Below are 15,647 nucleotides of genomic sequence, written 5' to 3'. Positions count from 1 at the left end.
AGAGATTATTGTTTATGTTTTTGTTAGCTTTTTCTACAAAAACATACAATGTACAAAACTCTCAAATATGATTAATAATACATTTATTTTCAATCTGCAGAGCCGTCACATGATGTAGAAACAATGATTTCATTTGATCCCACCTTAAACAGGATATCAGTGCACATGGCCTTTCCGTGAGTTATGATTGGTTCCTGGTCTTCACCTTTACCATCCCAGCAGTCCAACTCAACGCACCTGAAACCAACACAATCTGTCGTGATTCTTTAACTGATCTGCATTCAGTACTTTAATGAAACACAACACTGAAGAGTTTTCTGGCAATCTTGTGATATTTGTTTTGACTGTTAATCCTTAAAACCCTCGCTCTTCGTTGACATGAATTTAATGTCTGCATGTTCTTGCTCTAGCGTTTCTATTGCAAAGAAGTGAACAAATATTGAAGATCAAGTGGATTTAAAGAAGTTCACTTGAACATTTCTGATTGAAACGCCTACTTGTCTGTTTCCAATCAATTCACAGTGGAAAACACACAAGCCACGCCCACTATTTTCCTCGTGTGGTATTCCGTTTATATGAAGACCTGTACGGGTTGGTTGGACTGTAAAAAAAGTGAACGTAGTGTCTGTGACATCACCCGTAGGTTTGTGAAGTGATTTTTTTAAAGCCCAAAGCTGGTGGAGTCTGCTGTCGCCATCACTCACGGAAAACCAAAAATTGGCAAAGAGATGGGATGTGGGTGGAGCTGAGGTGCCTGGTTGCTGAAACCACACCCACCCAGCTCGACGGTAGTGACGGCAGCGGCAGTTTACAGGTCACTCAAATGGCCACGCCCTTAATGATGCAGACTTTAGGATTAATATATTTTAAAAGGATCAAATATCCCCCCCTTCACAGTTGTCATGAAGTTCAAAATTAACTTTACAGACCAAAACCACTTTTGTATCAGACTGTAAATATATTTGAAGAGTTTGGATCCAAAACGGTACCAAAATCAGTATTGTACAAGGTCAGGATTTAAGAGAAAATTCTTAATTTTACGCAAAATTCAAATATCCGCCATGTTATTCTGACATTTTTTCTCCAAACCGTGATAAACGCCACTTTCTGCAGAACAGTTTTCTTATCCTCCGTTTCTGCAGAATGCAAAATCCACTCAACCAATCACAGCGCACCATTCCACGCATTGTAAACAACAATGGCGGTGCTTTGAATACACACCGAATCCTAGTTTTTTCTCATCTACTTTGTACTTTGTGATCAACAAACAAACAAACAAAAACAAAATAATACTTTAATGGCATTGATAAACCTGTGGTTGTTTTCTGTGACGGGAAAGAAACGTACTGTAAGCCATCAACATCTAAAAATTTACATGAGAGGCACATTTAGGAGATGGAAAAAGGCCGGCTGTTGGTTGTTCTCCAGACAGCATCAAGTTTCTGTCATGCTAACACATTGACCCCGGGGGATCTTATGAAAAACTTTACATTATTTTGACCGTTGTTCTTAATATGACAAACTATGTGTTTTGATTAATGTCATTAATGTTTATTTTTTTAATCAGTGTATAGCACTAGTCAAGTAAACGAATATAACATGGCAAAGATGAATGAACACTTATATATTGATTCAACAGATTTGGAGCATGTTGAAAAATAATCTTGCGGGTAAAATAATCATTTTTTACAAGAAATCTTTGAAAATCAAATTATGGAATTTAATTTTTAATGTTATTATAACCCAAAGATGCTATGTGAAAGTTTGTAACAGAAAATAGTGGTTTTCGTCGTGTCACTTTCTTGGTGTAGAAAACTCTTCATAACATTGGTCTCTAGCGGCAAGTCGATGAATTGCAGTTTAAGTCACTTTTGTGTTGGATTCATCAGAGACCGGATGGTTTAGGTCAGTGTTCTTCACTCCCAACCCTGGAGAGCCGGTGCCCTGCAGAGTTTAGCTCCAACCCTGATCAAACACACCCGAGCAAGTGAATCAATGTCTTTATGATCACTAGAAAATCACAGGTAGGTGTGTTTGATCAGGGTTGGAGCTAAACTCTGCAGGGCACCGGCTCTCCAGGGTTGGGAGTGAAGAACACTGGTTTAGGTATTAGGTCCACTTTGTTACAAAAAATATCAGAATACTATCAGAATATTTGTTAATGAAAGCCATAGATTAGTTAAAACATTAAAAAATTCAGTCAATTAACAGAGAAAAGAAGAAGATCTTCCATTCCTATTTTTAATTGTTGTAAAAGCAAGTGTGAACACTGATTCTTGGGAATTTGGATAAAACAGCTTTAAATTTTGGGGAAAAAAAGTTAGTTAAATTACAAAATTAAAAGGTATATCATTATAGACCAAGGTCTTGGCTGTTCAGCAATTTACTGGTGCAACCTCCCCTGTTCGTATTTTTTTTCATAAAATAGGCATTTTTCCAGTTATTACTCATACAACATTTACTTTAAGCCTAAATAGAAAAAGTTATGATTTTTTATTTAATAAACATATTTTTGTATTAATAGAGACTATTAATTTAATAACTTAACAGCACTGAAGAAACATATTGTAAGCATATTAATTTAAAACAAATAAAACTACGTCTGACGGTGGTGACATTGATTGGCCTCATTATTCCAAAATGTATATCCACTCAAGTCAATGGCTTCTTGCTTAAACTTTAGGTAAATATTTGGTCCAAAAAATAACAATCCTGAGCACTGTGATGAACAAATATCAAATCATAACTTCCTAAAATACATAAAACCTGACAGAAAAGACAAAAAAACGGACGGTGGTGACATCTGACGGTGGTGACAAAAACCTAATATAGATAAAAAATAGATGAGTTGTTCACATTAGCCATCTTGTGCTAGCTACTTCAGACCTCTTCTTAAAAATGATACATTTATTTCATAATCTAATCTAATATTTTTTTACAAAGATGACGGTGTTGACATGTTATGGTTGTCACAGTAGCAGTGTTCAAAAATATGAAGAAGTTTAAGAGAAAATATCAAACATACAGGAGCTTGAGTGATCTTGAAGCATGCAGTAGATCTGAAGGTTTAAAAATGGGGTCCTCAGGAATGCAGTTGACCCTGTAGTTCTCTGATTTTATTGTTTTTTATAAATATCTGACGGTGGTGACGAATATGTGGGACACATTTTGAGCAATCACAAAATAATAGTAAATATTGTTCAAAACTCACTGTTTGTAGTTTTAAATACATATTACAATGTAGTCTTTCATGTGGTAAATATATTATTCAATTCAATTATTACTTTTGGCTTTTTTAATCAAGTTGAAATGATTATCTCTTAACCGAGGACAGCTGATTTTGTAGGCAATGGGCCAGCATATAATCATTAAATTAATAAAAAATAAAAATAAACCTATAAAAGAACCTTACATATGTGCAAAAGACCCCCTGATTATAACATTGATTCCTTTTCTTCATGAAAATGTTATTAACTTCCAACAGAATTAGCACTTTTTCTTAGTGGGACATGTTTTTGCCAACGTTTCAAGAATCAGCGTGAAAATCTTGTGTGGTGACAAGATAAAAACATATAAACACACCTGCAGCCAGACAGCAACACCTGTCGGTACATCTCAACAGAAGATTTGCCACCGAACTGCCGGCCATTCAGGTAAGTGTTGTGTGAGGAGCTGATGAAATAATGAGCCAAAGGATGATCCATCTCCTGACACAGATCCAGACGATCCAGGAACACGGGAGCGTTCTCATCGGACATCAGGTACCGACAGAACCCATCACAAGACATGCGACCTGAATAATGGGAAGCTTATTCACTATCAATGCAAGATCAGAGTTATTTGATCAGAAATGTCTTATCTCAGATCATGTAAACTCTTTCATTTATTTTTCACATTTCATTACAATCATCAGTTTGCATGGGCATGATGACGCCTCTACACAAGAACATCTTTCAATTCCTCTCTCTCTCTCTCTCTCTCTCTATAGACCATTTAGCAAGATGTAAATTACACTTGTCCAGAAGCACTTCCTGTTGCTTTTAAGTTCATGTTTATTTTACATTTGCATTCAATTCTACATTTTCTGTTGGTTGTATTTTGTTCTAATATTAAGTAATATAAAAAACTGAAACAGAAAGTGCTTCTGGGCCAGTGTTGCAGAATGGTCTATAATAAATGATCGCCGTTCAGGAGCTACGATCAAAGAAACTGACACTTTTATTTCACGACAGCCATCTTTTATGTGGGACAGCCAAAAAAAATCAAGGTGAGGTGTGAACCTGGCTTTACCCCTAAATTTGCAAATCAAAGAATCAATTTGGATTTGTATTGCAACATCATATATGATTATCGAGTCAAACCTGATAATTTTAGACTACTGTGATATTGTGCACTGTTAGTAAAGGAAAGCGTTGTGTTAGCGTTTAGTGAAGAAGTGGACGGCAGGTGAGTGTAACTACAGTGAGTGACCACTAGAGGTCAGCAGGTGATCATGATACATTCACTCACTCACACCTTTCTTTTTAAAGTCTCCATCTCTCTCGTACGTCTCAATGATCTGCATGACTCGTTTGGGGTCGTAGAATGGAAAGAGGATCTCATTGAGTCGAGGATCTCGCTGGTTCTACGGAGAAAATCAAACAGATAGCATGAGATGAGAACAGAGATCACCACTGAACCACACTGTTATATTAAACCAAACCAGACGTAACACTGACCAGAACAGTTTCAGAAATCCCTGTATTATAAATACACACAACATTTGACAGATTATAATGAAATACATCGACAGTTAATAATCTGGTTAAGTGTCCCAATTAAGCTTTTCTCTTACTGAATCCATCAGTTGTTATTTACAATGAATGAGTGACTGAGTTTCCATGCATTACAGGAAAAAAACTAAACTAGGAACAAATATAGCAGTAATACTAGTTGTGCATAACTCTACAATAAAGTAAGTGTAACTAAAAATACCCAACAATCCAAAAGAGACAAACAACAGAGACACATCACCACTGACTGCTCACCACAGACAGACAGACAGACAGAAGGACGGCGGCGGCGCTGTAGCCATGGTAAACCTAACGGAGGACATGGATTGGCTGATAGTGTGGAGCATGCACATGGAAATAAGGGAAAAGTTAATAATGATAAAAAGCTTACTTCATTTAGAAAGCTGACTAACTGCTCTACGGTTAAATAATCACTTTTGTCTCCATTGCTGCAAAGAGATTCATCAGAAAAGGTTGAATTACATCAAAATGATGAAGGCAGAAAGAGAATTAGACATCACAAAGCATTTCTAAATCACCGTCTCAAAACACTACGTACTGTACAAACCAAACTGTTAGTTATAATAGTATAGGTTAATATTCACCTGCTAAAGCTGGTTAGAGTTTTGTATAGGCTACTGTATGTAGGCCTAGTTAGTAGTGCCACACATTCCAAATACGTTAATGCAATCTATTTACGGATATAATTTCATCAACAAAACCTTCATGTGATTAAATACCAGTAACAATATTGAGAAAACCACAACCCCACACACAGAGTATTTGCATAAACACACAGCTCTTTGTGCTTATATTGATTTCTTGTGTTTCATAGGACGTACATCTTCTTGAAAAGCTCCTCGATGTCCGTGCGAGGGCAGATTTTCTGAGTGAGGGTGTAGAAGACATCAAACGTGAAGACTGAATGCTCAATTTCATCATTCTGCAAAGCAAAAAAAAAAAAAACAACCATAACAACAAGAAAAAATCAGCAGATTAACAATAACCACAGCTGAAGTTAATGTTGTTGTAAACACACACACACACAAAAAACGTTTATTAACCTAAACCCTGTCCGGGAAAACGCCCCAATTTTTACAACAAGATCTCTTTCATAAATTCATACCAACTGACAATGGGCAACATACAGTCTTGTACAGCATTTATTTATCATTATTGATGTTAGTTAATACAAATATAATTGTCCAGCATTCATGTGCATGTACTTACGTTATCAGATACGTTTGATTTTTCATATGTATTAGCACATTCACTATTTTCAACCCAGCGTTGGGTCAAAAAAGGGATGAGCCCAGCCACTTGGGTTGTAATTTAATCCACTGTATGTTGGGTTGTCTTAACCCATTGTTTGGTCAAATTTAAACATGGGTTAATTAAACCCAACGGCAGAGCTCAGCCCTTTTTGACCCAATCCTTAGTTGAAAATAACCCAGCATTTTTAAAGGGTTTTGAAATTAACTTTAATAGTTAACTAATGTAAATAAATTGTAAGCATTACCAATTTTATTCACATTAAAAAGTATATTTATTTGTCATCTCTATGTTGTAGCACTGATAATTTGGTTATAAGCGTAGCTGTAAATGGCTTTTGACAGGATGCTTTTGCAAAGTTTTGGCACACATGTAAACTGGACTATGAACTGAGAGTCTGAAATCTCATTCACTATTATGTTTTAATATTTGAGAATGTAAAGAACTGAATAGTAGGTCTTAATCGAGCCCTCGTCTCACCTTTCCACTGGGCAAGCCGAGCTCCTTGAGAGCCTGAAATATTCCTTTCTCAGTTTTCCCTGAGCCGAATGTCCTTGTGATTCTGTAAAAGAGGAGACAGAATTTATCCCAGAATCCATCACAGCCGAGCTACTGAAGAATGAACATCACTTACCCTCGGACGGGGATTTTTCCATTGACGTTTGTTAAGAAGGACAGTTTCATCCAACTAAACATGAAGAAAAACACAAAACCGGTTCTCCAGAGAATCTTTGTATGGACATTTACACAATAAAACTTAAAAATCTTAATGTTCATATTAGTCTATTACTGTATGAAGATGGTTACTTTAAACTTCCTGGAAGACAGATAAAAAAAATATGAGGAGCTCAGATGCAAAAGCCACTAAACGCCATCTCATTCAAAAATGTGATAATGATATTAACTGAATGCTCTATTATACCTTCACTGATTTAATTGCTCAAATTATTTTACCCATACCGTACATTTTTGTAGCTCTAGATCTTCCTGAAATGCATTGATTTGAAAAGCGCTGTCTCTGATTGGTCAGCTAATCTGTACGTTGTGATTGGTCTAAATACCTCTGACATCAGCCGGAAATGTGACGCTCCTTACCACGTTTGATAACAGGAGTTAACTTACAGGCTGTGAATTCAAGCAGGAGTAATTATGATAATGTCGGTCTTTACTACATCACCAATCCCAGGAAGTGAATGTTGCCTACAATCTGTGTGTTTGTTGTAATCCAAGAAAAGAGATTTACGTTGAACTCACGTCATCGTTTACTTGTTGTATTTTACGTTTACAGAAATACAGATTTATTGGCAGCATCCATTAACAGTCTGATATAAAACACTGATTTACAAGAAAACACTTCAGACGCACTTTTTTCATCTGAGCTCTTCAGATCTTCAATCATCAATGATTTCTCATTATTACTGTTATGTAAGGAATAGTATAAACTCTTAAATGCTGTAATACTCCAATGATCTAAGATTATCATACTGTATTAAACATAAAGATTGAAGGAAGTCTTTTAAGGTGGAGTTTGTGTCAGATGGACTCACTGTTTCTTCAGACAGGTCATTGGACAAACATTATTCGCCTTGAAGTTGTGAATGACTGATTTTAAGCCTTCCATCCATTTCTGCAAATAAGAAAAAAAACAAGTTTGAGAGTTTAAATAAACTCCACATTGATATCCTAACCCTACACTTCAACATTTGTTTTCTGAATGCTACTCTTGCTGATTTGATTACGCTGTATTTATTCCTTGATGTTATGCATCTTAATTTCTGTTTTGTATGTTTGGACTTGTCTTTGTCTCTTCTGTACTTCTGTGTCCCTTATCATTGTCATCTTGTTAAATTTTTCTTTTTTTGATGTAAAGCATCCTTGAGCTCTGGAAAGGCGCTATATAAATAAAACGTATTATTATTATTATTATTATCTATTCACATTTTGAGCTTTAAACAATAAATAAACCTGTGGCTTTAAAACGATGGTCAGCAAATACCTGAACCGAACCGGAACAAGAGCTACAAATACTGTAACATTCAAATGAAAGCACAGCTGAACTTTAAGAACCATCACTTAACCTGATGTCTGTATAATCCTAACATCTTAAAGCTTTAAAAAACACTTTCAAATAATATCTAATCAAATATATGACATTTATTATGTAGTATTATATAGTATTTTATTATCCACAGGGAAATACTTAGAAAAAAGATCTGATGTAATTAATGAGAAAACAGTCAGGACGTAAACACACAAATAAATTATTCATCTTTGGTCTAAAACCATGACTTCCCATTCTTTACATCGAATCATCTGCGATTAAGATCACAGACACACAAAGGTTCACCATTAATTAAAATATTAATTAACACTCTTTAAATGGGTAAAAAACAGTTCTTGATTTTCTTTAACCGCTCGAGCGTTGACCAGGTGAAACAGAGGTTGCCACGGTGACGGTTACCTTGGCAGTATCCGGGCTATCCGTCAGCATGTACATGAAGCTGAGGTTGACCAGGTCCGGTCCGCTGCACACGCAGATGATGCGACCGTCGAGATCCCCCTCGTTCTTCCCTGCGGCCTCCAGAGATGCCAGAATCTTTGAGTCCTGCCGAGACCAATCGTTAGAAATGGCACTGAAACTGCAGTCAAACCCTTTAACTTACTTACTGTTTCTTTATATTTTAAAGAGTCTTAGGTGTACCGGCAAGTAATCTTACGTCACGTGCCACACATGTAAAGACGCCCATCTGTACGTTGAGTTTTTTCCTCGCTAATGTCATTATATTGACACTTTCAGTTGAAACTATTGATAAACATTCAACATTTTCTCATGAGAGATCATTCAAAGAAAAAACATACACAAGCCACATCTGTGTCAATTCCACAATTAAACTGATCGAAAGCCAAAACACATTTATTCTTAAAGGCGGGGTGCATGATCTCTGAAAGCCAATGTTGACATTTTAAATCACCTAAACAGACACACCCCTACCCCAATAGAATCTGGACCTTCTTTTGATAGACCCGCCCACACATACGCAACCCAGGCAACGATGTTGTTAAGTAGACACGCCCCTTACTGCTGATTGGCTACAAGTGTGTTTTGGTACTTGGTCCAACTCCAAGTGTTTTTTAAAAATCATGCACCCCGCCTTTAAATAAAAGTGATGCATGTTTAATGCATGTGAAAAATAAATGTGTCATATATTTAAAACAAAACGCTTCATCTGCACTGGATTATTTACAGTAAACTGTGATTCAATAAATGAGACGTGAAAAGATATTTTAACAAACAGCATCTTTTCATCGTGTAAGGACGACAGCTTGTGTTTGTGTTCAGAAAACATTTCTTAGGCCAAACAGACGGTTGACAGTGTACACAGAAAACCTCCCGCTTGGCAAACAGGCTCAAAACCATATTAAGATCAGTTCCTGAAAGATGGCCAACCTCCACAAATACACATAGGTGCATAATAATCACACAAAAAACTGTGAACGCTTGTTTAGTGATTAGAGAGATACTGTAGGGACAGCTGAGATGTGCTTATAATGCTGGCATAGCGACCTGAAACCGGAATACATTCAACATTATCAATGAGATACACACGCACGCACGCATACATACATACAGTCTGGGACTTTTAGTTATATAAGATGACACAGAAACACAAACATTACAGTATAGGGTGGGGTGACCAATGACAGAAGTCAATATTTAACACAAAGAGAAAATTAAATAAAAAGTTTGTTTGTCAATAATATTTGTGCGCAGAGTAAATCATGTTAACCTTGAACAGGATCTTACACACAAAAAGTCAGAAACTAGATAACCCAAAAACCTGGCGGCGCGTTTTGACGTGTTTTCTCCTCATCAAAGCAGAATCAACTTAAAATACTCCATCATTAATAATCATACACATGCATGCAAGACATCATTCGAAACTGTGAATGGTCTACTTTAATTTGTGTACATTCACAAAAAAGAAGACTAATCACTTTTATAAGTTTCATATTTCTTTATGATTATTTTGATGTAGAATTTTTCTATATCCTGTTTTTTTGTCCTAAAACGTTTTTTTGTGAAGCTGGATTGCAACAAAAGGTCTACAGGAATAAATTGATGTACTTTTTATTTATTAACGGCATTCAAGCATCTATAGGTAATATTGGACTGTGATAGTAAACCCAGACTGACACAGAGAGAACATACAGTACAGTTCAAACTCTTATCTGAGGCTCGACCTGTGAGATAAACTGAGCGCCACTTCACCATTCAATCAGTTTTTAATGCAGCTGTATAAATGAAAACTGTATTTTACTTCAATTTGTTAGGGTTAGGTGTACATTTAAATGCTCACCACCTCAATTTAAATAAATAACTGCACTTTATCTTACTCTAAACTTTAAAGGAAAATTTCTCTTTGGCCCAAACGCATTATATTTGCACTGTTACTTATAGACATTTCTATCTGCCATGTTTTTTATATTATATTTTTATTTATTTGTTATCTGTAAATATTGACAGTATTTATTTGTAATTTGTTTTTAGAATTCTCCCGTAAGTGTTTAATGTTATAGTGTTTACCGTGAAGTGTTTGAAGTTATTTGTACACACCTAGGGCAAGAGAGTAAGCAATATGTGCTGCACATGTGACTTAAATAAAATAATTATTAAATTAAATAAATGCTTCATCATCATCGAGATCCTGACTGGTTTTGTGCAAGATAAAGACCGACCAGAGTAATAAAAAATGTAACCCTTAATAAATGATATTGCCCACCTAACAGTCATATAATAGAGATAAATATTACCCACGCTCCATGAACTCTTTCACATGATCAAACTGTAATTCAACAACTAATATAAAATAATAATAAGGTGAATGGCAAAAAAGGACTATCAGTGTAACGGAGTGTGGAGGAGGACGAACGAGATGATAAATAATCCAAAATAAATCAACTTTAATTAAAAAGAAACAGGCTGGGTAACACAAGCTAAACATGACCATAAAACAATAAAAACCGGACAAGGAACTAAACAACAGACAAGATATAAAAACACAGGACAGAGGAAGAATCAAACAAGAAAACAGGTGAGGATGATGAGAAATCATGGGACCAGAGGAAGAGCTTATTAAAATAAGATAATTACCAAATGAACAGAATAATACATTTAATGATTGACAAACAAAACTAACAAACTAAAGCATGACTATGACAATCAGGGGCCTACAACATAAAGACCGTTTAGTTGGCTAGCCAGGTAAGTTTAGGATTCGTTTGTGTCATTCTTGGGTTTTGGACCCAATATAAGTTAGCTCCGAGTTAGGGTTGTGCTCTTGATCAGAGATCACACAGCAAAGTTTATCCAATCAGCTTTGAGCAAAGTGACACGCGGGTGGCGTGACTTCTTTAAAGTGCGTGTTGTGATGTTCCTTTTCAATTCTGTGTACATTTACATGCAAAATATAATGAAACTTAACCGTTATTGTATTAAAGTAAACAAGTAGTAAACATGATTTTGGTGGATTGGACAAAAAATGCATATGACATTAATAAATTAAGTTTTTGTTTAATGCACACAATCATCCTAATCTACCAGCAAACTTTCTCAAACAATTCTTTCTCGTTTTGACAGCAGCAGAGAAACAGTTTATAACTCTGTGCCTGCAAGAAATGTTTTAACATTTGCACATAATTATTGAAAAATAATCCGAAACAAATCCAGAACTTGCTCTGTCCGTGTTGAATGTGATTGCCTGTTGGAGACGATGTCACTCTCTTACATGCACGTGCTCGTGGATTAATCATAAGTTTAAGATCAAAGCCTGAGTCGACAGAGAAAGTTGATAAGACGCTTCATACCAACAAAGCCTGATCGTATTGATTTTGTCAGCTCAAAACTAATCCTGTAAACCTGAGTTGGTACAGGCCTCAGCAATCTTACATTTAGCTAAAGTTACTAAAGTAACTAAAGTAAGCGCACAGAGAGAGAGAGAGAGAGAGAGAGAGAGATGAAAGATGGCTCACCTTCAGTGCAACTCCAGGACGGATGCTGTTGATCAGAGAAGATTCCAGAACTTGTCCTTCCTGAAGTACAGAGACACCAAAAACACTTTAGATGTAAGCACTGTGTCTATGTTACTGTATGTGATGGGTGGAGCGTGACTCATTTCAAATTGATGTAAACGGTCATATGAACATATGCTTTTATAACATCATAAACATTTCATAATAGGAAATATTAAATCCATTTGTGTGTGTCTGCGAAACCACCAGTAAAAAAAGATAAAATCTCATCACCTTTCCATCACTCTTCCATGTGAGAAAGAAGCCGTACTCATCGACTCTGAAAGTGCAGCTCGGCTCAAATACAAAGGGATCCTATCAAACAAAACAGATCGTAAGTGACAATATAAACCAGTTACATTATAGACAAATGATCTGCTATTACACACACACACCTTATGAAAATTTACCATGGTTTTACTACAGTTAAAACAAAAAAAGCATGGTTACTGTAGTAAAAACATGGTTACCACAAAAGCCACAGTTAAACCATGATTACTGTAGTAAAACTATGGTTATGGTTATAGTAATCAAAACACACAAAAAAAACATGGTTACTACACTTTTACCACAAAAAAGACATCTAGTTTACCTGTTTGAAATATTATTAGTTTCTATAAGCCAACAGGTTGTTTAGTTTAGTATCAGGATGAATGGGATTGTGATTTGTTTCCAGGCCCACTGATTGTCAACAGACTCAAAGATAGATTAGTTAGTTAGTTAGTTAATTAGATAGTGGACAAAAATCTATATCACAGTGAATACAGCTGGTCCTTTCTGACCCAACCAACCCCCACACCTAACAACCCCCAAAATACTCACTGTCGGTTGCCATGGTGAAATACATCATGTGTACTAAATCACTAGTCTAGTAAAAGACTAACCCGGCTAATATCACATGGTTTAGGTTGTGCAGAAGTAGGTCACATTTCAACTGTTGTCTAACAGCCTAAAATAGATGCAGCGTTGAATGGAGAATAAATGCAGCAGGAGCTAAAGCTGACTAAATATAAACACCGTCAGACTCCTGGGAGACTTCAGTCAAACTGGGCTCTCACTTGTGTTTAACTCATGATCAATAATAATACTTCACATTCATTTAAAGCCTGAGCATTAAACTTCATCAACCTGCAGCGCTTCTGCTATACAGTAGATACGAATGATCCTTAAATCAAGAAAGACCTCATATCATTTAACCAAACTTTAGGACTATAGATTTTTACCTGGTGAACAACAGAAAAGACGTTACACATGATCGCGTGAATCTCACTTCAAACTCAACGACAGACCGCAGAAAACACACTGCTCACGTGAATGCTGGAATCTTAGCAGATTTATTTATTTGGTTACATTTGGCATGGCATACTAGCATACTGCTTAAAGTTATCATCTGAGAAAAAAACGTTTGCAACTTTTGGCAGTCTGCTCAAGTAATAAATCATAAAAAAAGTAAATCAAGGTTGATGTTATATAAGCGCTAATATAAAGCATCAATACAAGTAAGGATACCTACTGATGTCCTTTAACAGAACACACAGAGCCAAGATGGCTGCCAGTATCACAGTTTCACCATCTGTTACTCTGTGTGAACTGGCTGATCTGTAACTGCTCTCTATAAAAACTTTCTTCTTATTACGACACTTTCTGCTGTCTGATGAATCTACTACATGAATAAAGAAACCTCGGCAGGCCTGCAGCAAAATCAATTCATCTGACTGCAGATCTCTCATGATTCTCAGAGTTCCTCAATCATCAAGTAAACATCAGGCTGTTGCAGTGTAAATGTATTAAACTCTTGACCAGAGACAAACAGGAGAAAATACCAAACCTGGACAAATTGAACGTTTGAAAAACCGAAAGAAAAGATCAACAGGAAAAAAAAACAGAGAAATGTAAACATTTTAACATCAGTCTGAAAGTCTTGTGTTTTTCTTCCTGATCTGTATCTGTCTCTGAACGTTTATGTGCCATCTCTCCTTTATAGGGCACACCCAAGAATGAGATCCACAGGAAACGTACAGTATGGGTCTGCCGCTCATCTCAAAACACATTACAGTCATCCAGCGGCACAGTTAGCACTCGTTTCATTTAATCCAATGATGGGCAGAATAAGAATATAGCTACAAGATAAAGCTGCTAGACAAAAATCCCATAAGAGACAAAAACAAATGGAAATGTTTCATGATTGACAGTAACAGCATTTAACTCGCTCTGTTTAACAGCACAACGTTGTAGGATATTAAGCACTGTGTACTGTACATCATACATCTCAATATCTCAAGTCTCAAAGGTTTAGTTTAGTTTAGTTTAGTTTAGTTTATTAAGATCCCCATTAGCCACTGTAACAACAGTATCTATTCTTCCTGGGGTTCTTCCTCAGATGTTCTCAATATCTGCTTTTATTAACAAACTTCATTTCTAAATCACACAACTAAATCAAACAATATGTTTTGACTAAAGAAATCAAAATAAATAAATATCACATCTATTATGGGCTCTATCTTCATTACTCAGTCCAATTCATCCCTTTTTTATAAACAACAAACTAATATGATGATATATTTGTGTATTCAGGGATCATGAGAAACACTTCAGATTCAATCACTCTAAACGCAGTATGCATACTATGAAATACACAGAGAACACAGCCAGAATCACGCATACACAAGACACACGTTATGACATCATCATGACATCACCGAGTAGTGCAACATTACCTCATCGAATCTGTCAAACACGGCCCCTTCCTGCAGGAAAGCAGGAACATGTTTCTGCCAGTTGAACTGATATGATTTGGTCATGACTGCTCACCAACCTGAAACAGACAAACATCTAATAAAGTCAACTGCATACACACACACACACACACACACACACACACACACACACACACACACACACACACACACACACACACACACACACACACACACACACACACACACACACACACACACAATTATAATGTCTCTTAATACTAACCCACCAGGGAAACTCTTTCTCTTGCCATGCACACTGAAAGACTGGTTAAAGCTACAACATTTCAAATATTGAAATGCTCTCTTTTGTTAGTTCCTGTCACACTTCATTATACTAAACATGCCCTGGAATCTGAATCTAATCAATTTGTCAACAGAGAATTATGTGAAATGTAGTTTTGCTGTGCAGTTATTATCACATCTGGCAAGAAATCTTTAGAGTTAATATATGTGATCAGACAACATTACACTCCTGGTCAAAACTGTTCCGTGTCACTATAATCAGGAACAAAGTCTGTTGAAATTTGAAGTGAATTCTTTAACTGATTTGAACACGTGTGAGTTAGCAACATAACTACGCTCCAATGACCGAGCCACGCCAGGACACGTCTGATGAGGAGCCCTGCTTCAACCTGGACAATATGTTATGTGACAATTCAGAAAAAAAGTTCAAGAATAATAATTTGTCTCTAAAGCTGTGCGACATAAAACAGTAATAAAACAGATGAACGTTTTGCATCTTCTATTAAAACCCTAAAGGAAGAGGATGGAGATT

At 36.1% G+C, this 15,647-nt stretch overlaps 1 protein-coding gene across 7 annotated transcripts in view; it reads right to left on the bottom strand.

The window, feature by feature from the left end:
• LOC135761089 (1-phosphatidylinositol 4,5-bisphosphate phosphodiesterase beta-4-like) overlaps positions 1–15,647 on the bottom strand; it is a 38,165-nt gene that overhangs the window by 13,086 nt on the left and 9,432 nt on the right. For 6 of the 7 annotated variants that reach the window (XM_073811359.1, XM_073811357.1, XM_073811360.1 and 3 more), the window contains exons 4-15: positions 14,831–14,928; positions 12,348–12,428; positions 12,075–12,134; positions 8,506–8,649; positions 7,592–7,671; positions 6,679–6,732; positions 6,525–6,606; positions 5,615–5,715; positions 5,164–5,221; positions 4,516–4,624; positions 3,583–3,793; positions 144–237 (exon numbers count right to left, since the gene is read on the bottom strand). In XM_073811359.1, coding sequence (XP_073667460.1) covers positions 144–237; positions 3,583–3,793; positions 4,516–4,624; positions 5,164–5,221; positions 5,615–5,715; positions 6,525–6,606; positions 6,679–6,732; positions 7,592–7,671; positions 8,506–8,649; positions 12,075–12,134; positions 12,348–12,428; positions 14,831–14,914 — 1,158 coding nt within the window. In that variant the 5' untranslated portion in view covers positions 14,915–14,928. Of the gene's footprint in view, positions 1–143; positions 238–3,582; positions 3,794–4,515; positions 4,625–5,163; positions 5,222–5,614; positions 5,716–6,524; positions 6,607–6,678; positions 6,733–7,591; positions 7,672–8,505; positions 8,650–12,074; positions 12,135–12,347; positions 12,429–14,830; positions 14,929–15,647 lie in introns of those variants that run through there. The other variant, XM_065275174.1, reaches the window with a different exon arrangement.

Source organism: Paramisgurnus dabryanus, chromosome 12 (genome assembly GCF_030506205.2).
Source record: "Paramisgurnus dabryanus chromosome 12, PD_genome_1.1, whole genome shotgun sequence".
In the NCBI taxonomy this organism is placed as follows: Eukaryota; Metazoa; Chordata; class Actinopteri; order Cypriniformes; family Cobitidae; genus Paramisgurnus; species Paramisgurnus dabryanus.
Note: the sequence above shows the minus strand (reverse complement) of the source record. Positions and strands in the feature narration are given on the sequence as shown.